Source organism: Rana temporaria, chromosome 3 (genome assembly GCF_905171775.1).
Source record: "Rana temporaria chromosome 3, aRanTem1.1, whole genome shotgun sequence".
NCBI lineage: Eukaryota > Metazoa > Chordata > Amphibia > Anura > Ranidae > Rana > Rana temporaria.
The window spans coordinates 209994609-210019566 of record NC_053491.1 but is presented as its reverse complement, the minus strand read 5'-3'; the positions used below and the strand labels follow the sequence as shown (position 1 = coordinate 210019566).

At 41.1% G+C, this 24958-nt stretch overlaps 1 protein-coding gene across 1 annotated transcript in view; it reads right to left on the bottom strand.

Annotated features, from left to right (window-relative positions):
• The window catches only part of LOC120930413, a 147293-nt gene that overhangs the window by 35221 nt on the left and 87114 nt on the right, over window positions 1-24958 (bottom strand). Inside the window, exons 5-8 of the mRNA XM_040341600.1 lie at window positions 20337-20496; window positions 12706-12812; window positions 2343-2470; window positions 2183-2264 (exon numbers count right to left, since the gene is read on the bottom strand). Coding sequence (XP_040197534.1) covers window positions 2183-2264; window positions 2343-2470; window positions 12706-12812; window positions 20337-20496 — 477 coding nt within the window. The remainder of the gene's footprint in view (window positions 1-2182; window positions 2265-2342; window positions 2471-12705; window positions 12813-20336; window positions 20497-24958) is intronic.

The window sequence follows — 24958 nt, the reverse complement described above, 5'->3', positions numbered from 1 at the left end:
TGTGCTGGTCAGAGCGGAGGGAATATTTCTTCAGTTTCGGGCGCATGCCCATTCATCTCCACTCGCATGTTCTTCTGCCTTGGCTCAAGTCCCGACCAGCCACCTGCCTGTTTATCTCCTTGCCTTCCCTGGTGGAGGGATCATCCTCCGCACCCCATCCAGTAGTAGGCGGGGCCTGGAGAGTGAGACTTGACAAGCTGTGAGGCGGGTGGCGACGGGCAGAGAGTCGCTGATTGCAGCCATTACTAGTAAAAAAAAAATATGTCCCCGGATTTCATTTTAAAAATCTGGTCACCTTACCATACCTCCTGGAATTCTTCTTTATGGGTTTGATTCTACCCCCTTACCCTGCTGTTCTAGGGTACTGTCCCACAATTGTAAACAATGGTTACAATGGCTTTTATAACAATGACCGATCCTTATTATTTCAGTTGTGCAGTGCATTATGGGACTGAAAGTGCTTCACTGAGCAGGGCTGCAGACAACTTCTTCTTTATTAGCACAAAGATGAGCCAACAGAAAGGGCAATCTGATTTGATCTGCTGCAAACCTTGTATCTTATAACCTTATATACTTTATATATATACATAAACCTTAGTATAAAATGTATGCTCAAATCCTGGGCTATTCCAATACTAAACCAGAGCCCTGAGAATGAGGAAGACAAAAGGGTGGAGGCAAAATCTTCTAGAGTTTATTATCGCAGATGTCTTTTGGAAAAACGTAATCATGTTATTAATATGAATATATAATAATATATTATTTACCTGCCAAAGGATTTCTATTTCTGTTCATCTAGGTATAACGGTTTGCACAGCTCTGCCAAACAGTACAGTACAGTCCTATTTGGCTGGGCAGAAGACCTTTTTTTTTTTCTGTACTGCAGTTCAGTAACAGCTACAGGTCTCTTTTCTGCCCCTACCCTATGACACTACAGTAAATGGTGGTAGTTACAATTTTTTCTTCCACATATTAGTGTACATGTGTAACAAATGCAAAGTTCCAGTAAACAATACACTAGTGCAAGTCATTTTTATTTCACACAAAAAAATTAGTACTGTCCGTGATACTTTTTTTATTTGCACTAGCATAGAATTTTTTAGGACAAGCTTTCGGGGTATGTCCCCTTCTTCAAGGTCCAAGCAGTACTGTTTGGACCTTGAAGAAGGGGACATACCCCAAAAAGCTTGTCCTAAAAAATTGTATGTTAGTGCATATAAAAAAAGTATCCTGGACAGTACTCAATTTTCTCTGTTGCAATTGCACTAATATGGCTATAATCACCTCAAGTATGTTGGGTAAAATATAAAAGATGAGGTTCCGTTTTGTAAACACGTACAAGGGGAACAAACTTTGGTACACAAATCTGTTCATAGGTATCATTTTAAAAGCTATTACAAGTCATCAGTATTGAGTTAAACATGAATAATGGCTTTAGAATTATTGCACTCACTCCAACATTCGAGATGATATGTAATACGCTTAGCACAATCCACACATGTAGCCACATGCGTTTATGTTCTTCTGTGCTTCTGTACGTATGTGTCAAAAGACTCCTATGTTATAGAATATTATAATGACAGGTCTATTAGACCTTATGTCTCCCCTGCTCTCCATTGAAGCTAAAAGAGCACAGATCATTCGGTTAAACTTGTTCCCTATCCATTGCAGCCAGGTAAGGTGACATACAAATTTCAATGTCTGGTAGTACATGTCACTTCAGTGCTCATTCATCAGAGAATGCACATTCACTGGTCTTCCTCTATGCCTCCTGCTGACTTCTGTCATGCTGGTCCTCGGGCCACAAGTGGGACAGTGGAGCCCAAGATACATGGTAGAGGCAGTTTGGTAGAAGAAAACTTTGACGGGCTGTGGAGGTAATCATGTGGCTTTATGGATCCTCAAAACACTTCCATCGCCCGCTTTACAAATTTAATAGCACAACAAGAAACATCACACCTTGGTTTTATTTGTATTATAAAAATATTAATGTAACTTTACTACTGTATAAACCAGAAAATAGGAATAATCCAAAATAATCATGGTATACGGTGTGCTTTTTGTAAACATGAGTCAATACATGTTATGTATCTCTGCATGGAGAGATGCACAATCCAGTCAGCATGGTATCTATATTATTACTGGCTGAGTAATCAAATAATAAACCCCAGTGTATTCTGACCTGAAGTAGGTCATCACAGGAGAAAGATGTTGTTATGAACAGAAGCGCCTCAAATGTCTTCAGAGCAACGTTTACAGCCCATCTGAAAGAAAAAAATGCAGAATGAATTCTATTAAGCTGAAATGTGCAGAAAAAGCAGTGTGCCAATCAATCTGTTTACCGGTCATCCAGCATAACTTCCACTGAAAATGTCTTCGGAAGAAAATAATTGACCAAGGTGCACACAACACTGCAGTGCACCAAATCTTCTACTTTTTTTATTTCAGCTGCGCCCCCTCTAGAGGCTTCCTAGGGGAGACATAAAAGCAAACATTAATGCATGATTTGAATGTTTTTTTTTTCAAGTGACTTAAAGAAGAAGAGCAATTTCCAAAAGCAATATACAAAGGGTAACAAATATACAAAGGGTAACTCAAGCAACTTGCATTTGTACCCTCTTTTAATGACAGTTCATTAATATACACATGCTTTTTGGGTGTACCTTTCTCCAAACCAGCCTTTCTTTTAACATAAAGGAACCCCTGGAATAACTTTTTGGCTTCAGGGAACCCTTGCTAATAATTAATATATTTACAGTTTACAGCCCAATAGTATGATGGTCAGTGTGAAGACTGCTACTTACATTTGTGGCCATTGGGAAGAATCCCACTCTTATGCCCCATACACAAGTGCGGGATTTCCAATGGAAAAAAGTTCCCGCCGGAAATCCCGAGGGGAAAGCCGAGAACCTGCTCGGTTCAGTCTTTCCCCTACACACGGACGGTTTTCCTGACAGGAAAACTGCGATGGAGCTTTGGCCGGGAATCCCGGCCATGTGTATGCTCCATCGCAGTTTTCCTCATAGGAAAACTTCCAAAAAATTCCTGGCAAAAGTCGGCCAGTTTTCCGGGCGGGAAAAAGGAGATTCCTGGCCAAAAGCTTTCCTCACAGTTTTCCCGTTGGAAAAACTGATCGTGTGTTCGAGGCATTACAGATGGCTAAAAGGACATTGGTGTGAGGGGTTACAATTTCAGGAGGAACCCTAGTATAGAAAACCTGGTTTAAACCATAGCTTTGTCACTATCTTTTATACCACAAGGAAATGCTGTTAAAGGAAGTTGAGAGGGAATCTTTTAGTACGCGTTAAGTCACTGCAACAGGAGCAAACCGTTAAGAGCACACAGTATATACATTATAAAGATATTTTATTTTAAATAATAAAATTCTGCTTCCTTCCTTAAAAGCCTATGGAACTTCCTGTAAAATGTACTTGTTTATTTTGTGTAATATTTTTACATAAACAAAGTTTCAGCGCTGTTTATACAACCTCGACATTGTAATAGCAGCCACACAATCCTTCTGTAAGAAAATGGTGGTCCCTGCTTACCTCCCTCTGGTAAACACCTGTCCTTTCTCCTAATGGCTGAGCTAGGTTCTCTGTGTCTTGGTGCATGCCTAGGCCACCTGCCAAATGCATATTGCCAAAAATGACAAGTGTGTCTATGACCTCAAGTGATACAAAATATAATCTTTACTTGGCTTGCCAGAACAGTGCCGTAGAAAAATGGTTCCTCCTGTTGCATCCTGGTACTCTGATCTTTGATTTTCATTACTATTTTGGCTGCCGCAAAATCCTGCTGTTGGTTTACTTTTTTGCCAGATTGTTTTGCCCTTTTTTGGACTAAGCTGTTGTCTGTTGATTTCTAACACTCCCCAGTGCAGCAAAATGGGGACCACAATCAGTATACGCCATACATAAAAACCGATGCCCCTCATGAAGGCTTACACTTCAGTATTTGGTAACACAGGATAAACACACAACCAATCGCAATAACCCAGCAAGGTATATCAACTCATACTTGCTAACTTGCTAACAAAACTCAACCCAACCAACACGGCAAGCCTTATACAACTTGGTCAAATTCTACCAGCTATAGTTATTTACTTAAAACAGGCTAAGCCTAGGGCTAGGCTGAAAATGTAAATGGTGTGCTGGTTGACAGAATCAAAATTTACTAGGAAACATAGAGAAAGGTCTGGTGTTGCCCGGGTTCAATGCAAACAAAGAGAAAGGTCTGGTGTAAATTTACTAGGACAATCATGTATATGTGAGGGCCTTACTATCAATTCTTTTTTGTATTTTTCTAATGCTCATGAAATAAAACTTGTTATAAAATAGTTTTTAGATTTATAGTTAGTAGAACAGTAAATCCTTCTTAATAAAAACCGATTAATGTCTAATTCCATTACATAAAAAAGTTTACCTAAAATAATGCCGCGTACACACGATCATTTTTCGGCATAAAAAAAAGTCGTTTTTCAAAAACGTCATTTAAAATGATCGTGTGTGGGCTTCACATAATTTTTCAGGTTCTGAAAAACGACAAAAAAAATTCGAACATGCTGCATTTTTTAACGTCGTTTTAAACAATGTCGTTTTTCGGGTTGTAAAAAATGATTGTGTGTGGGATAAAACTATGTAAAAAACCAGCGCATGCTCAGAAGCAAGTTATGAGATGGGAGAGCTTGTACTGGTAAAACTACCGTTCATAATGGAGTAGGCAACATCGTTTTAATGATGAAGTTGGGAAAACTTAGTTTTTACGACATGCGGAAAAACAACGTTTTTTTTTCATGCTGAAAAATGATCGTGTGTACGCGGCATGAGATTATTATTCCTCATTTCAGGATGGTGGGTGGAGGATAGCAGATAATAATTTACATGGCTTTGTTCACTGTTCTGGAATGAGGAATAATTGTCTTGTTTTTTTGTATATATTAACCACTTCAGCCGCAGAAGAACAAATATATATTTTTTACCTTTTGCTATGATAATTATCCCCAATTTAAAAAAAAAAAAAAAAAATTTCTTCATCACTTTAGGCCAGTGTTTCTCAATTCCAGTCCTCAGGCCCCCCCAACAGGTCAGGTTTTCAGGATTTCCCTCAGATGAAAAGGCTGTGGTGATTACTAAGGTAGTGAAACTGATCAAATCACCTGTGCAAAATAATGGAAATCCTGAAAACCTGACCTGTTGGGGGGGCCTGAGGACTGGAATTGAGAAACACTGCTTTAGGCCAATATATATTCTTCTACATATTTTGCGGGTGTAGCGTATCTCATATACGCTACGCCGCCGTAACTTTGAGAGGCGAGTATGGTATTCAGAAAGAATTTGCGGCCGAAGTTACGGCGGCGTAGTGTATTAGGGCCGGCATAAGCCCGCCTAATTCAAATGTTGAAGCTGTGGGCGTGTTTTATGTAAATTAAGTGTGACCCCACGTAAATGACGTTTCTAACAAACGGCGCATGCGCTGTCCGTGAACGTATCCCAGTGCGCATGCTCCAAATCACGTCGCAAATAGTCAATGCTTTCGACGTGAACGTAACCTACACCCAGCCCCATTCACGGACGACTTGCGCAAACGACTTAAAACGAGAAAAATTTGACGCGGTTCCGACATCCATACTTAACAATGGCTGCGCCATGTTTTTGGTGGTTTATCTTTACGCCTGAAAACGCCTTACGTATACAGCGTATCTTTACTGTGACGGGCAAGCGTACGTTCGTGAATAGGCGTATCTTGCTGATTTACATATTCTAGGCGTAAATCAGCGTACACGCCGCTAGCGGCCAGCGTAAATAGGCAGTTAAGATACGACGGCGTAGGAGACTTACGCCGGCCGTATCTTAGGAACATTTAAGCGTATCTCAGTTTGAGCATACGCTTAAAGTTGCGATGGCGCAGATTCGGACTTACGACGGCGTATCTACTGATACGCCCATCGTAAGTCTATATGAATCTGGCCCAATATGTGTATATTGATTAATTTTCCCAAAACTTATAGGGCCAGATTCACGTACAAGAGCGCCGGTGTAACGTAACCCGTTTACGATACACCGCCACAAGTTTCCAGTTTTAGTGCCCGATCCACAAAGCCCTTACCTGGAAACTTGCGGCGGTGTATCGTAAAGACGTCCGGCGCAAGGCGGGCCAATTCAAATGGGCGTGTGCCATTTAAATTAGGTGCGCTCCCGCGCCAGACCTACTGCGCATGCTCCGTTTCGCAATTCCCGTCGTGCTTTGCGCGCAGTGACATCATTTTTTCGAATGGCGACGCGCGTAGCGTAATTCCGTATTCCCGGACGGCTTACGCAAACGACGTTCATTTTTAAATTTCGACGCGGGAACGACGGCCATACTTTATACAGCAATACGATTGCTGTGTAAAGTTAGGGCACCTAAAACGACGACTAACTTTGCGATGGGAAACTAGACTAGCGGCGACGTAGCAAACGCGAAAATCCGTCGTGGATCGCCGTAACTCCTAATTTGCATACCCGACGCTGATTTACGACGCAAACTCCCCCCAGCGGCGGCCACGGTACTGCATCCTAAGATCCGACAGTGTAAAACAATTACACCTGTCGGATCTTATGGATATCTATGCGTAACTGATTCTATGAATCAGTCGCATAGATAGAAACAGAGATACGACGGCGTATCAGGAGATACGCCGTCGTATCTCTTTTGTGAATCTGGCCCATAGTGTCTACAAACTATGGGAAAGGTTTATGCCATTTTTATGTTTGTTCTTTTTTTTACTAGTAATGGCTGTAATCTGCGATTTTTTTTGCGGTATTATGACATTGCGACGGAAAGATCTGACACTTTTGACACATTTTTGGAACCATTGACATTCATACAGCGATCAGTGCTATAAAAATTTTATAGCACTGATTACTGTGTAAATGACACTGGCAAGGAAGGGGTTAACACTAGGGGAGTCAAATGTGTGTTCCCTTGTGTGTTCTAACTGTATGGGGATAGGACTCAGTAGAAGAGGAGACATATTGTTTACTAGGAACAAACAACATGTCTCCTCTCCTCTGACAGCACAGGTATTTGTGTGTTTACACACACAAATCCCCATGCTGGCGTTTGTGCATGCGATCGCACGTGGCCAGCGGCGATCACAACTACCGGCCACGTGCATCGGGTCTCTTGCTGTGCAGCAGGCGTGCGTGTGTCCCTCTGGCGCGCAGGGGAGCCATTGTGCCCCCATAAATACACGTGAGCCGGTTAAAAAAAATAAATAAATCTTTACTGTGCTATTTACTGATTTGATTATTTTAGTCCCATCTCACTATATCATGTATTCTTATACTGTCTTGTTTTATCTATTGGTTAAGCAACCTACCATTATGGAATTTGTTTTTTGTTTTTTGCCCTGTTGCTCATTACTTTTATTGTTCCCTAGTTAACATAACTTATATTGGGTTAGTAGATATCAAGAATAAATTTTTCATTGAGTCAGTCAGTATCCATCAATGTCAATATGTCTATACCTGTCGCTGAACGTTATATGTCTTTATGATATTTGTATTCACCTCTGAGCTCTGTGACCTTTAAAAATTGCAGTTGCTGGACAGCCTTTTTTCATTTAGAAAGTCATGGAACTCATGTGAATTATAACATCCCGATAGACTACAAGAGCAGTACATTATCCTAAACATAATGCATTCCAGAGTAAACTAAATGTATGCTGAACTGTAGTTATCCAGAAATGTCATGTAATTTAGCTAGTCAAATGCCGCGTACACACGATCATTTTTCAGCATGAAAAAAAACGTTGTTTTTCAGCATGTAGAAAAAACAATGTTTTCCCAACTTCATCATTAAAACGATGTTGCCTATACACCATCGTTTTTAAAAAATTATCTAGCAAAGCGCTGTGACGTACAACACGTACAACGGCACTATAAAGGGGAAGTTCTATTCGCCTTTGGGCTGCTTTAGCGGATTCCGTGTTAGTAAAAGACGATTCGCGATTTTTGTCTTTTTTGTTACAGTGTGATGAATGTGCTTACTCCATTATGAACGGTAGTTTTACCAGAACGAGCGCTCCGTCTCATAACTTGCTTCTAATAAAACCGGTTTGTTTTGACCTGCACCATTTGGAGCATCTTTTTTCTTTTTCATTTTTTCCATCTTGCCCTAAGAGCCCATTGGGGCCTTCCATTCATGCCCTGCCATTGAAGCTACGTCCGCCCAGTTCCTGTGATCGGTGATACTCTTCTCATCTGACGTGTCCAATCATCGCGTCTGGGGAGTTCTTCTACGCAGAGATTCAGGTCCGCTGAGACCACCACGCTCATGAGACTTACTGTCCTAAAAAAACAGCCACACCCTCCGGTAAGAGTACCTTACTATACTTACCTCTTTCATGTGATGCCTTGTTGATCCCTTCAGACAACTATATACTCAACCATCATGTCAACGTTTTCATTCATCACTTTCCCTATGGAATTCTAAGTGCACTGCACTGTGTGATTTATTTATTAACCTGGTGTCACATTCAGTGCGATATAGGATCTTACACGGACTTTATATATAAAAAAATGTTTTGTTTGTTCTTAGGGTCTTCACACAGACTTTATATTTTGTTTATGGAGTTTTATACAGACTTTATATACATTCTGTTCACATTCACCTTTGTGCCTTTCTAACCATTGTGCACATCATTTAGCGCTGCACTATTGTTCTACCATTTTCTCCACTTTGTTTGTTTGTGTGCCAGCTGCTTTGTTTTATATTTATGTTTTGTTTAGCACAGTGTTTTCCCTTTTTTTATAAAGAGAAAACATGCCTAAAGAATAAAAAAAAAAAAAGGAAAAAAAAGAAAAACACTCAAGCTACTTGGCTTTACTGAGCCTGATATCCGGATTTCTCCAATCCTACTTTATTTGATATCTAATAAAACATGTCTGTGGTAGCCAGTGCTCTGACTCTAGCTGCCTCAATAATGATCATCATTGGGGATTAGCAACAAACTAAAAAAAAATAACAACTGTCACTTATTGCTAGCACAGACTACAGAAAGCAAAAACAACCATGAGAAGAAAAAACACACTTTTTTTTTTTTGCTATGCCTTATGTAATTTGACCAGTGTACAAGCTGTCTTTAGAGAGTGAGTTTATTTATTTATTTCCTTTTACAAAATAAAATCTGTTCTCTGTGCAAAAGATGTTATTTATAGAAGCCACTGAGTTTAACACAATTTCATTTCAGTGCGTTGGATTGTCATGCATGGCTACATTCCTTTATATGCCTGCAGGCGGAGCTGAAAGGACCATGCCCCCAAACACAAATGAATATTGATGAATCCCCAAAAGATCACTTAGAATGTGTCTTAAATCACTGTTATTACTTGTAAAATTATGAGTAACATTTATTTAAAATTCTATCTTGGAGGGTCTCATGAATAATAAAGTTTTCTACATTCAAGCAAACCAATAGCTCTAAATGATATGTCTCTCAGCGGTGCTTTAGATTTGCCATTTAAGAGGCTTCCTTATTTATACAAACTCTTTGTTATTATTATTAGCATAATTAATAAAGCCCAACTCCAGATATAACATTTTTAACATTAAAATAAATAAATATTATAAATCATAAAATAATTAAAAATAATATGTAATGATTGATTTTTTTTTTACTTAGCTATTAGTTACAAAGCTCCAGTGAGCTGGTGCCAGACAGTACAGTGGGAGGCATACAGATGATGCTGCAGCATTGCTTTGTAAATGGCACAGCAGAGGGATGGGGTGGAGGCACAGCACCTAAATGAGTGTCTGTCATAGACACTGTTACAATGCAGCAGGGAGTCTGAAATGGCACTAGCTCACTGGGGCTTTGTAACCGCTAGTTAAGCAAAAAAATGAATATTAATGGATTTATTGACTGATATAAATATTAAAAGGCTACTTACAATGTTGGCAACAGACTGCATCTAAAGTTTATTTAGATGCAGTCTAAACGCGTCGGTTACCCCACTGCTGATGCTTTTTATCTGATCAGCTTTCATTTTACCCTTTAATGTAGGTGTTTCAACCTACATTAAAATTACAGTTCATATGCAGGACTACGGTATGTTCTTTTGCTCTTTTTCCTCTTCTGGATATTCCTCTTTTGGCCTCGCCGTTTGACTACTATTGGATCACTTCAATATATACATCAAACCATCCACCTTTGGCGACACCATTGGGGGATTTGGAGGTCGTTTTATGAGCTGCAGCATTGATTGATCCATGCGCCTATATCGCGCCTATATAACGCTAGATTGACCCTCTCAAACGTATGTTCCTCAGGGTTCCATCTATCCGGTAAGCCTACTTTCAGCAGGTGACGACTTCTTCTCTCTTTGGTTCAATGTATGCATTGAATTTTTGGAGCACCACCACTTGATCATTTTGGACTGTCACTTATTTTGGACTGTCACTTATTTTTTACATAGATTGTGTTTGCATGTTTAATCCACACATGTATCCACAGATTCACCACGTATAATATATACTATTCACGTAGTATATTCAATTATTATTTAGCGCTACTATTTTGTTTGTATATGCTTCAGTCAAGAATGAACACAGAAGTGATTGGTAAAGATCACTCACTGGGCTAGATTCAGGTAGGGGCGCACAAAGTTGTGGCGGCGCAGCGTATCATATTTACGCTACGCCGCCGCAACTTACAGGAGCAAGTGCAGTATTCACAAAGCACTTGCTCCGTAAGTTGCGGCGGCATAGCGTAAATGTGTAAACACAGGTCCACTGATTTACTGTATATAAAAAAAAATTGAATTGTCAGCCCTACTAGTATACCATTGCAGCGTGCTATGGTAAAACAAATCTTGATAAACAGCTAGACAACTGGAGCTTTTAAGCAGATCTTAACCCTCAGTCCCTCCCCTATCCACCCCTCCTCCCTTTCAGTACATAATTAGGGCTGTCTTTTTTTTTTTTTGTTCACTTTTTTCTATTTAAAAAAAGTGCAGTCCCACCTTCTCTTGCCCATCACTTGCATAGGCGAATGACATGCACTGTCCTCCATTTGCCTCCTGGTATATGCATGTCACATGTCCCAGTAGACATAACACTTAATTCAGGCTGAATTCACAATGACTTGTGATAAAATGCAGGGAAAAATCGATGTACATTTCCATTCATTTACACGTTTTAACCTGCGTTGACTTGTGTTGCTCTGTGGTTTAGTGCACTTGTAAAATACGATCAATGCATAGATACTTAAAAAACAATTGTGCAACAAACAGGTCTTTTTGCTAGAAAATTACTTAGAACCCCCAAACATTACTTTGTTTTTCTAACACCCTAGAGAATAAAATGGCGGTTGTTGCAATGCTTTCTGTCACACCGTATTTGCGCAGTGGTCTTACAAGCGCACTTTTTAGGGAAAAAATACACTTTTTTTTGTTAATTAAAAAATAAGACAACAGTAAAGTTAGCCCATTTTTTTTATATTGTGAAAGATAATGTTATGCAGAGTAAATTGATACCCAACATGTCACGCTTCAAAATTGCACCCGCTCGTGGAATGGCGACAAACTTTTACTCATAAAAATCTCCATATGGGAAGTTTAAAATGTTGTACAGGTTGCATGTTTTAGGCTGCAGAGGAGGTCTAGGGCTAGAATTATTAATCTCGCTCTAACGAATGTGGTGATACCTCACATGTGTGGTCGGAACACTGTTTTCATATGCCGGCGCTAGTCACATATGCGTTCACTTCTGCACGTGAGCTCGGCGTAAAAAAAAAAAAATTTCTTTATTTTACCTTTTATTTTTACAGTGTTCTTTTTTTTTTAAAAAAGGTGTCACTTTTATTCCTATTACAAGGAATGTAAATATCGCTTGTAATAGAAAAAAGCTTGACAGGACCTCTTGAATATAAGATCTGGGGTCAAAAAGACTTCAGATCTCATATTTACACTAATATGCAAGAAAAAAAATAAAAAATAAAAAATGGTGTTTGAATAAAAAAAAAAGTCTCCTTAAGAGCTATTGGCGGAAGTGACGTTTTGACGTCGCTTTCTCCCTGCAATGGTATGGAGACTGGTGGGGGCCATCTTCCTCTCACTCATCTCCATACCACACAGGAGACAGGACACGATCACTCCCCTGCTGTCGGCGGCTCCGATAAGCGGCGGTGGGCATCGGAGCGCAGCACAGAGACCACTTTTATCTGAAAATGGACCGCCCGCTGAAGAAGAGCTAGCTAGCTGCTGCCATAAAAATGATACCCCTCTTCAAAGTACTGACATATAACGACGGTGGGCGGTCCATAAGTGGTTAAGATAAAAAACCTTCTGTGTGCAGCAGCCCCCCTCAGCCCTCTTAATACTTACCTGAGCCCATCTTGATCCAGTGATGTTGCATGAGAGTCTCGGCTGCCCGGGACTCTCCCTCCTCATTGGCTGAGACAGCAGCGCGGTGCCATTGGCTCCCACTGCAGTCAATCAAAGAATGGACACACAGAGCTGTGGATTGGCTCGGGTGCCCCCAGAGCAAGCTGCTTGCTTTGGGGGCACTCAACAGGAGGTTGGGGACAGGAGCACCAGCAGGGACCTGAGAAGAGGAGGATCTGGGAAACAGGACAGGACAATCATGCCTGACTGACATATTACTCAGAAACTTGGTTGGATATATACAGTTTAACAGTATAGTTTTAAAAGCAAAAGATACCTTCAGAAGAGCATTAACCATTCGCAGTGAGCATTGTTCAGGACTCGGATAACTTCCTCTTCCTTTTTTTGGGATATTTCTGTCAAAACTCTGTGCGAGCTCATTGCCTGTGACATTCATCATAAGTAAAATATACTTTTAATCTTTATGTTCAATGATTTCATGCTGCTTAATAACGGAAATATGGTTCATTAAGTTGATATTAAAAGCTTTTTCTAAGCTAATTTTACATTTACAAATTATAATGGTGAACTGATTGCATTCCAAACCATACAATTATTAACAATCCTCGGTATACATTTTTTTTTTCAGTGGGCTAGATGTAAATTATTCCAAAATCCAGAGACACATTGAACATTTAAGAAGCACATATTGCCTCAATATTTCTTTCGGCAAAACAATATTTATAGAGTTAATCAGAATTCTGCAAATACAGGCTTTCTCATACTGCAGAAAAGAGTATCCCTACTTCTGCAGAATAACAGTATTATTCCTTATGCAAGTGTGTACTAGGTCGTTTGATTACTGTTACTTGACTACCTTACCCTAGGCAGCATATTTTAAAATAATTTTAAGTACTATAATTTAATACTACATAGAAGTATAATAATAATAATAATAATAATAATGGTTGAAAGGGGACGCTAAGCACACTGCCTATGAAGTCCATGGCCCAGATTCACAACTGAGATACGATGGCGTATCTCCAGATACGCCGTCGTATCTCTGAGTTGCGCCGTCGCATCTATGCGCCTGATTCCTAGAATCAGTTACGCATAGATATCCATTAGATCCGCCAGGCGTAAGTCTCTTACGCCGTCGGATCTTAACTGCATTTTTTTCTGACCGCTAGGTGGCTTTTCCGTCAAATTCCATGTTTACTTTAGGCTTTTCCCGGCGTAAAGTTGCCCCTGCTATATGAGGCGCAGCCAATGTTAAGTATGGCCGTCATTCCCACGTCGAAATTTAAAAAAAGTTACGTCGTTTGCGTAAGTCGTCCGTGATTGGGGCTGGACATCATTTACGTTCACGTTGAAACCAATGACGTCCTTGCGGCGTACTTTGGAGCAATGCACACTGGGAAATTCCACGGACGGCGCATGCGCCGTTCCGAAAAAACGTCAATCACGTCGGGTCACAGTAGTTTTGCATAAAACACGCCCCCCTGATCCAAATTTGAATTAGGCGGGTTTACGCCGGCCGATTTACGCTACGCCGCCGCAACTTACGGAGCAAGTGCTTTGAGAATACAGCACTTGCCCGTGTAAGTTGCGGAGGCGCAACGTAAATCAGATACGTTACGCCCGCACAATTTTACGCGGCTCTACGTGAATCTGCCCCCATGTCTATTTAACCACTTCAAACATTCGGCTCTAGAACCATTAGCTAGATTCAGAGAGCTGTGCCTATCTTTAGGCGGGCGTAGCGTATCTCAGATACACTACGCTGCCGTAAGTTAGAGCGGCAGGTCCTGTATTCACAAAGAAGTTGCGCTCTAACTTACGGCGGCGTAGTGTAACTGGGCCGGCGTAAGCCCGCCTAATTCAAAATAGGGTGGTTGGTGGCGTGTTCTATGCGAAATACTCATGACCCAACGTATTTGACGTTTCTAACAAACGACGCATGCGCCGTCCGTGAAAGTATCCCAGTGCACATGCTCAAAATTACACCGCAAATAATCCATGCTATCGACGTGAACGTAAATTATGTCCAGCCCCATTCACGGACGACTTACGCAAATGACGTAAAACTGCGCCATCTTTTTGGTGGTTTATCTTTACGCCTGAAAACGCCTTACGTAAACGGCATATCTTTACTGCGACGGGCGTGCGTACATTCGTGAATAGGCGTATTTTGCTGATTTACATATTCTAGGCGTAAATCAGCGTACACGCCCCTAGCGGCCAGCGTAAATAGGTAGCTAAGATACGACGGTCGTATCTTAGCAACATTTAAGCGTATCTCAGTTTGAGCATACGCTTAATGTTACGACGGCGCGATACGCCGTCGTAACTGTACCTGAATCCGGCTACATATGTTCACCTGCATCCTCCTTGGCTTTACATTATACAACTACAAGCTTTACTAAATCTGACAAAGATCTTGCCAGCAAATGTCTCAATTGAACTGCCAGTCTTTCAGAAGTACTCTTTCCTTTAGTGTTTAAGAACAGAAGACATAATTTAGGATCTGGTCCAGTAACTAACAAGAAAAAGCTAAATAAGCTGAGAACAGTCAAGACAGAATAGTGAGAAATCTGACAGGATCATTACACAGTTTAGAAGTAGAGATACGTGAATGTGTCTGGGTTTGGTTTAATCCTGTGTGAAGTCCAAAAATTGTGATTTTAAAACTGAACCCCATTTAAGTCTGTGGGGGGTTGACCATGATCAATTCTGGCCATTTTCAAGGCTAATAAGGAAAGGGATTGTCAAAAAGTACATAAAGAGTTAGGCACTGCCATCAAGCATGTGTATTAATGCAAAAACTATATTCTTTTTAAATACTGTACAGCGGGGAGAGGGACCTCCTTTTAATGTGCATTTCCAAAGCAACATGGGAAATATTTAAAATTTTATACAAATTTGTAATGAAATATTTTTAATTACATGCTTGAAAGATCCCTTCAAGCTGTATGTGGTTTTAAGGAATAGTATAATTTTCACATACAGTGTCAGTCACACGGTATTCGGGCATTACGTGTTTAACCACTTCCCCACCGCTCCATAGACAAAAGACGTCTACAGAGCGGTGGAGTTATTCCGGGACGACGTCCCTGGGACGTCCTCCCAGAATGCTTCACTCGCGCGCCCCCTGCGGCGCGCTCCCAGAAGCATCTGTGAGCGCCGGGTCTAGAAGACCCGGCGCATCACAGATCGTGGTAAATCGCCGCTGATAGCGGCGGTTTACCACGTGATCGCTCCGTCAAATGACGGAGCGATCACTTGTAAACAAACCGGCGTCATGTAATGACGCCGGTTCCTCCCTCTCCTCTCTGTACCGATCGGTACAGTGTGAGAGGAGAAGGGGGAGAGCGGCAGCTGCTGTGGGATGGATCTGTGACAAATGCAATAAATAACACCCATACTCTGCAATACCCCCCACACTCTGCAATACCCCCCACACTCTGCTATACCCCCCACACTCTGCTATACCCCCCACACTCTGCTATACCCCCCACACTCTGCTATACCCCCCACACTCTGCTATACCACCAATATTCTGCAATACCACCAATACTCTGCAATACCCCCCATACTCTGCAATACCCCCCATACTCTGCAATACCCCCCATACTCTGCAATACCCCCCACACTCTGCAATACCACCAATACTCTGCAATACCCCCCATACTCTGCAATACCACCAATACTCTGCAATACCCCCCATACTCTGCAATACCCCCCATACTCTGCAATACCCCCCATACTCTGCAATACCACCAATACTCTGCAATACCACCAATACTCTGCAATACCCCCCATACTCTGCAATACCCCCCATACTCTGCAATACCCCCCATACTCCGCAATACCTACTAATATGACAGAAACGAGAATTTTATTTTTTATTTTTACAGAATTTTCAGTGTTTTTTCTTTTATAGCGCAAAAAATAAAAACCGCAGAGGTGATCAAATACCACCAAAAGAAAGCTCTATTTGTGGGAAAAAAAGGACAAAAATTTCAGATGGGCACAATGTTGTATGACTGAGTTATTGTCATTCAAATTGTGAGAGCACCGAAAGCTGAAAATTGGTCTGGTGAGGAAGGGGGTTTAAGTGCCCAGTGGTCAAGAGGTTAATAGATTTTTTTACTTTTACTTCTAGCTTGGCTTAAATACAACAGAAGCGATCAAATCATTACAACTTGAAAAAAAAAAGTTTTTAGTTCTAATGCCGCGTACACATGATCATTTTTCGGCTTGTAAAAAACAACGTTTTTCAGCATCTAGAAAAACATTGTTTTTTCCAACTTCATAATTAAAACGACGTTGCCCACACACGATCGTTTAAAAAAAATGCTCTAGCAAAGTGCGGTGACATATAACACGTACGACGGCACTATAAAGGGGAAGTTCCATGCGGATGACGCCACCCTTGGGGCTGCTTTAGCTGATTTTGTGTTAGTAAAAGACGATTCGCGCTTTTCTGTCTGTTACAGCGTGATGAATGTGCTTACTCCATTACGAACGGTAGTTTTACCAGAACAAGCGCTCCCGTCTCATAACTTGCTTCTGAGCATGCATGGGATTTTCACGTCGTTTTAGCTCACACACGATCGTTTTTTACAACCCGAAAATCGACAAAATGTCGTTAAAAAATGCAGCATGTTCGAATTTATTTTTTTGACGTTTTTCAGAACCCGAAAAATTATGTGAAGCCCACACATGATCATTTTAAATGACATTTTTAAAAAAACGTTGTTTTTTACAAGCTGAAAAATGATCGTGTGTACGCGGCATTAGTTTTGGCTGAAATAAATCACTTGTATCCAGCAGTAATAGGCCTTAATTGAATGTTTGGAAGTAGCAGCCACAATGAATCTAAAAGCTATAGTAATTAAAGCCTTTAACTTTGTACAAACTGGCCAGTGGCAAATCAGTTAAATAGTATAGTTTGTGGGCTATTTTATTTACAGTACCACACTGCATTTTGTTTTAGTGTACGTGTCAAGATAGAGTGCGCAAAAAACACTTCAAAATCACAACCCCATGGTCCTCAGAACCCCTCTTGTCAAATATAGACTTTAGGGGCCAGATTCAGAAAGGAGTTACGTCGGCGTATCTCCAGATACGCCGTCGTAACTCCGAATGAGGGCCGTCGCATCTCGGCGCCTGATTCATAGAATCAGATACGCCTCACTGTTGCCTAGATACGAGCGGCGTAAGTCTCCTACGACCGTCGTATCTTAGGGTGCATATTTACGCTGGCCGTTAGGGGCGCTTCCGTAGATTTACGCGTAGAATATGCAAATGAGCTAGATACACCGATTCAGAAATGTATGTCCGCCCGGCGCATTGATTTACGTTGTTTACGTAAGGCTTTTACCGGCCTAAAGTTACCCCTGCTCTATGAGGCGTAGCCAATGTTAAGTATGGACGTCGGGACAGCGTCGAATTTTGCGTCGTTTACGTCGTTTGCGTAAGTTGTACGTGAATAGGGCTGAGTGTAAGTTACATTCACGTCTAAAGCATTGACTATTTGCGGCGTAATTTGGAGCATGCGCACTGGGATACCTTCACGGATGGCGCATGCGCCGTTCGTTAGAAGCGTCAAATACGTGGGGTCACAAGTAATTAGCATACAACACGCCCCCTACCAGCCTATTTTGAATTAGGTGGGCTTACGCCGGCCCATATACGCTACGCCGCAGTAACTTCGGGCGCAAATTCTTTCTGAATACGGAACTTGCCTGTCAAAGTTACGGCGGCGTAGCATATATGAGATACGCTACGCCCGCCTAAAGATAGGCATTTCTCTCTGAATCTAGCCCGAGGTTTGGTAGAAAGGACAGGATAGTGCATAAGCACTTGAGTATTCAGCAAACAGAAAAAGTCAAGGCAGTAAACCTTTGCGTGTATTATCTGAGAGACAACAGCTGTAAATAATGTTCAGTGCTTGGATAACATGTAAGAATCCGGTTTTAGGCAGGTTTTATTTAAAAAAAAATACATTGGAGCCACAAAAATTGTACAGTGAATGGACAGTATGCAAGCAGCTTGACTAGGCTGTAATACAAGAGGGAGAGATGAGGCATACACTATAACCACCCCCAAGTCTGGCAGTCTAAGCCTCTACTTTTTTTCAAGCTTTTTGAGCTGCAACCCCTCCCATATATTCTATCTGACCGTTCCTGACCCGTGTTGCCCCAAATCAGAACATTACCAGACATCATATTTTCTTGTTTTTACTTCTTAGATTCTCTTTAGTTTTGTTCATATATATTGAAATGTTTTTTTTTAATGTTCTCTCTATTATTCATTTTCTTTTATATTTAATATACAGTTCTTTACACTGCCACCCCTTGTATATAATCTAGCAGAAAGTTCTTGTATTTTTCCTTATCTTCAGTGGTGCATAATCTTTTGCCCATACACTTGGCTGTATAACCCCCCTCCATTTTCTGCTGCCTGCCTTACCCCTGTGTCATGGCTCTTTTCTTGCCTGCCCTTTGATTCTCCTCCTCAAGGGTGCACAAATTCACTTTAATATAATAGTGCTACTAATGAGCTCTTTTCTTCCTCCTCAAAGGAGCACAGCAGCCACTTTCTTTTAGAGTGCTGCTGATGCAACTTTTTCCTCCTCATCAAGAGTGGAGATCAGTTACTTTCCTTTCCAGGGCTGCTCATGCACTCTTTTCCTGCTCGTCCTCCAGCATGTGCAATGCCATGAGGCAGCAGGAGTCTGTTTCACCCTCTCCATACGAGGGGAATATCTACTGCCACCATCTCAGAGGGAGCACAAAAAGCATCATATTCAGGATGTGCTACGATAACCTCTTTCCTGCATTTCCAGATTGTGACCAGATCCCAAAACTTGAGGCATAGCTGCAGTGGGGGAAACCTATGGCCATAGGTTTCCCACTCTTCCACAACACAGGGTGAAGGGCAAGAAGCAGAAACGTTTAGTGCATAATCCTAGAGAAATTGGCTGCCTGCCCTTCCCCTTTAAAAAAAAAGGTCAGTTATGTCTAAAGAGAAGTTATGCATATAGTACATTTTTTTTTAATAGTGTTTTGTATTTACAGATTCCTTTGTTTCTTTCTTAATTTTTTTCCTTGTAAGGCCATCCCTGACTTGATGAAGCAAACAAGGGCGGGAATAGCAATACAAACTAGTTCCTAGCCTACTCTACCTTGTTCCTACCTTGCAAAACTAGAAAATGTTGGTTACCTTTCCACAACACAAGGGAAAGGCAGGTAGCAGACAATGGAGGTGGGAAATTATATAACCAAGGCAAAGGGCAGACAGCAGCAAAAAGATAAGCCTACAATCCAATGGCCATAAGATGCCTGCTTTTACTTAACAATGACTTTCCTGTTGAAGAAGCAAATTTGGGATTATTATCATTATTACTACATGTACTTTAACCTATTTGCTACTACTGACTTTTTTTTTATGAAAAATATGTAGAAGAATACGTATCGGCCTAAACTGAGGAAAAAAAAAAGTTTTTTTATATATTTTTGGGGGATATTTATTATAGCAAAAAGTTAAAAAATATTTTATTTTTTTTCAAAATTGTCGCTCTATTTTTGTTTATAGCACAAAAACTAAAAACCGCAGAGGTGATCAAATACCACCAAAATAAAGCTCTATTTGTGGGGAAAAAAGGACGCCAATTTTGTTTGGGAGCCATGTCGCACGACCGCGCAATTTTCAGTTAAAGCGACGCAGTGCTGAATCGCAAAAAGTGCTCTGGTCTTTGACCAGCAATATGGTCCAGGGGTTAAGTGGTTAATGTGCTACAAGAAATTAAACAAACCAATTGGATGCTCTAGACAATACCTCCAAACTTTGCACTGTTTTTATATATAAATTCCTGGATTTTATTTATCAATGTCAAAAGTACTTTTAAACTCTGCTCTATGCAATGTACAATGTACAGGAATGATTCAGTTAATGTCTGACCTGGAAAAGGATGCTGGTCTGTTTTGTCTGATAAGGTAATCCTTTCCTTAGGGTCTTCTGAGTGTGCTTTATTGGATAATGCATCTAACCTGCCAAGGAGGGAAAAAACAGGTCTGGACCCTGATTTATTTTTCTCTGGAGGCTGTGTCTCTGGAGTCCACTGAAATAAAATTAACATTATACATTAAAATTAGGAACATACAGACTCGTTATTTTTTGTAACAAACAACAACAATAGTAACAAGAGGTTGTTGATGACAGAGAGAAAAAAGAGTGTAATAAATAGCTGTGATGTCTGATACTCTAATAAAAACGAATTATTGATGAAAGTGTTAGATCAGCATGCATTGTCCTTTAACCCTTGACTATCCAAACCAAAGTTGAGGTGTGAGAACTAAAAAAACAAATTATATGGGTTTTATTGTTAGCTATTATGTTTTTTTAAGCTGAACAAGTTGTCTTCAATAAAATAAATATTTCTCATTAAATGATTTGTTAAACTTTTTACCCCAGTACATATGGTTTACAACTTTCAATGCTGCTGGCTCCTACTCCCTCAGTAGTGCTTCCTTGAACTTCTGGTCTTTGCAGGAAAGGGTTAACAGTGGAAAGTGCAGTATGGAGTCAGTGTGGTAGTTTGAGAAGGGAGGGGCGAAGAGAATGAGCTATGCCCTGAGTTTTTATTGATACACACAGTGTATGGAGACTCTAGTAGTGCCTGTATGCAAAGATGGTCCTACCTGATGATGCAAGAGAAAGGAGCCAGTGATCGTGGTACCAGATTAAACTGGAACATAGGCAAGGATTAAAATCTAAAGAAGATGTTACTCAGTAAGTGGTTAAATTAGCTGCTGAAAGTGCTTAACCACTTCAGCCCTGGACCATTTGGCTGCCCAAAGACCAGAGCACTTTTTGTGATTCGGCACTGCGTCGCTTTAACTGACAGTTGCGCAGTCCTGCGAAGTGGTTCCCAAACAAAATTGACGTCCTTTTTTTCCCCACAAATAGAGCTTTCTTTTGGTGGTATTTGATAACCTTTGCGTTTTTTATTTTTTGCGCTATAAACAAAAAAGCGCGTCAATTTTGAAAAAAAGCAATATGTTATACTTTTTACTATAATAAATATCCCGTATTCTTCTACATATTTTTGTTAAAAAAAATCGCAATAAGCGTTAATTGATTGGTTTGCGCAAAAGTTATAGCGTCTACAAAATAGGGGATAGTTTTATGGCATTTTTATTAACATTTTTTTTTACTAGTAATGGCGGCGATCAGTGATTTTTTCATGACTTCAACATTATGGCAGACACATTGGACACTTTTGACACTATTTTGGGACCATTGTCATTTATACAGCGATCAGTACTTTAAAAATGCATTTATTACTGTGTAAATGACACTGGCAGTGAAGGGGTTAACCAGTAGGGTGCGTTGAAGGGGTTAATTTCTTGCGGAGTCCCTCAAGGATCACCCCTGTCACCCGTGCTTTTCAACATCTAACTCCGCCCACGCCTCAAAATCATCAGCAAACATGACCTGTGCTATCACACATACGCTGATGACACTCAACTCTATCACCGAAAAAAAAAGACCAATATCATGGACTAGAAAAATGCCTAAGGCCCTGTACACACAAGAGGATATCCGTTGGAAACGGTCCGCCGGACCATTTCCAGCGGACATTTCTGCTCCCGGTTTTGATCTGATGGCTGTACACACCATCAGATCAAAATCCCCACGGAAAACATACGCGGTGACGTGGCCGCACCGTCGCCGCGACGAAGGTAAATACTTCCACGTATGCGTCGAATCACTTTGACGCATGCGAGGGATGGGGATCGCTTGGACTTATCCGGTGAGTCTGTACAGATGACCGGATCAGTCCAACGGACAGGTTTCCAGCGGATAGATTAATTAGCATGCTAAGAAATTTTTATCCGCTTGAAAACTGTCGGCTGGAAAAATGTCCGCTAGGCCGTACACACGACTGGATCTATCTGCTGGAACTGATCCGCGGATAAATCCCAACGGACAGATCCGGTCGTGTGTACAAGGCCTTACACAGATCAAGGATTGGATGACTGAGAGTTCCCTCAAACTCAATGGATCCAAAACAGAACTTCTTCTCCTCCACGCAAATCAAAAGACAAAAGTTAAGACTTCCTTGGACAGACCATCACCCCAAGCTCCAAAGTCAAAAATCTCTGAGTCATCTTTGACTCAGAGATGTCGATGGAATCACAAAGGATCAGTAGTCAGCGGATTTCACCACCTTCTCCGCTTGCTGCGTAGCCTCATCCCCTTCATCCCAGAAGAGGAGAAAGCCGTAGTAGTTGGAACAATTATCAATTCCCGACTGGACTATGCAAACTCCCTCTACATAGGACTACCTAAATACCAGATTTTGCTCCTACAAGTCATCCAGAACACGGCAGCCAGACTGGTAACAAGGAAAAAACCCTGGGAATCAATCTCCCCATCCCTGAGGACCCTTCATTGACTAACTGCAAAGGATCGGATCACTTTCAAGACCCTCTGCCTCACCCACAAATGCACACGCAAGGAAACGCTCCTCAATATTTATGCGAGAAAATAAAACACTACTCACCCAATCGCATTCTCCGATCAACTAACCAAAACCTCCTCCCTAAATACGGGTGCGACATGTAACATGTTCCAAGGGTGAACTGAGCCTTTAATATTCAACAATTTGCACAACTTTCATTTCCTTGGTCAGTTAGGACTTCCCTTGGGATCCAAGTGTGGGTAAACATGTGTTAAAAAAAGGATGTGTGTCTTAAAGGAACAACCTTAGTAGCATAGTCCATAACCAATAGGATGCCTCTAGCAGACTTAACTATTGGCCGTATCACATCCATGGTGATTCAGTCAAAAGGGACTTCAATCACAGGCAACAGAACCAGTTAACCATGATAATGGGGCATAGTGGCCTAATTTTGACACCATGGACAAGATTCACAAGTGTTGTTCACAGCTACATGTATCCCAGGCCAAAAGAAATACCTTCTTTCATCTCTTCATATGCCAACATTGTCCTCCTTTAAGAGTTGAGCATCATAAGTTGTTCCACAATATCCAATATGAAGCCGTGCTTCCAGTGAAACGCTCTAATGTCATGCAGACGTGCGTCTGACATCACTCAGTCAATGCCTGAATTCTCCCATCTGGGCTGGGATGGTGGTCGGGTATGCAGAAGTGCTTCAGTGGACAGTGGAGCCACTTGTGCGGCAGAGCGGCTCTGGCTTGGAAGCAGAGTGACAGGCTTACCATATACGGGTCAGATACACTTTGTCCTCACACGGCACATCAGTGTAAAATATGTGAGTACCAGAATGGCGACATTCAGAGGTTGAGAGAGTGTGGAGGCTTTTCCTGGCTAGTTTCCTGCATTTGATGCCCCCTCTCTCTCCATTTGCCTTGCATGAATGCCATGTTACGCCTGTGTACCGGGAGTTGGTGAGAGTCTTACTGCTACACTTCAACTGTAAATGTGACAAGATTTTTCTACATCCTGCTGGTCTGCTTGGTGCTTTATGGGGGTCTGAGAGTGTGTTTATTATATGAACATTCTGCAATTAACAAATTGTTTTCCCTCCTACTGCTGCTCTGTGCTACAAGTGGCTTCTGTTGCTGAACTGTGCTTAATTAACACGCTACAGCTTGCATACATTTATAGTTATACTGCTCCAAATCTTTTGTTACATGTTTTACGCTTCCTAGACTTTTTTGAATCAATGTGCTGGTGAATCCATGTGTATTTTACACCCATTGCCATTCAGTTTCCACTGCATATTATTATAGAGTGGGAGGATGTGTATACAGTTTGTTCGATATTATTCCATATATTGATGGTGTGCATTCCACTTATTGAATTGTATGCATCCGTGTATAGATAACGTCTATACCTTTGGTATAGGACAGCGTTGTCTTTTTTTATTGTGGTGGTTGTTTAATTTTTGTACTTTTGTTAGTATAAAATAAAGTATTTTTTTTTCATTATATATTTTTGGGATTTTCTAGTGGCAAATATTCTGATTCTCTTGAGCTCCGTGGCACATTTACATGACCTAAATTCAAAGAGTGGATCACACCACCCTTGTATAGCTAAAACACCCAAGCACATGAGATTATTATTGCACATTTGCATTGTCCTTTTTGGGCTGACCACTCTCTGGTCTGCTCATTTTTGAAAAAAAAAATGGTTAATTGACAATGGAGCCCCACTGATTTTTACCTAATGTTTGATTTGTTCCAGTGTCTCTCCCTGATTTATTTCAACCTTATAAAACAGGTCATGATGCACTGCAGTATGAGGGAACACATACACAAGCTCTGGAGCTACCAGGCTACCTTTACATTTCCCAGGCATTTGTAAGAGTAGGGTCATGTTATTGGGCGATTCCAAAGTCATCCTGAGAGACCTCTAGCTCCAGCCCACTGGGCATCTTGAGGATCCCTGCAGGCAACTCCAGTTCACCAGCAAAGGCTACTAGGGAAAGAGAAACATTTTCACCAGGGATACCCCCTACAGCTTTATCATCAGCATTGTGTTCAAAGGGGTCAGGTGTCCATCCTGTAGTCCCCCTAGAAAATCTAGGCTC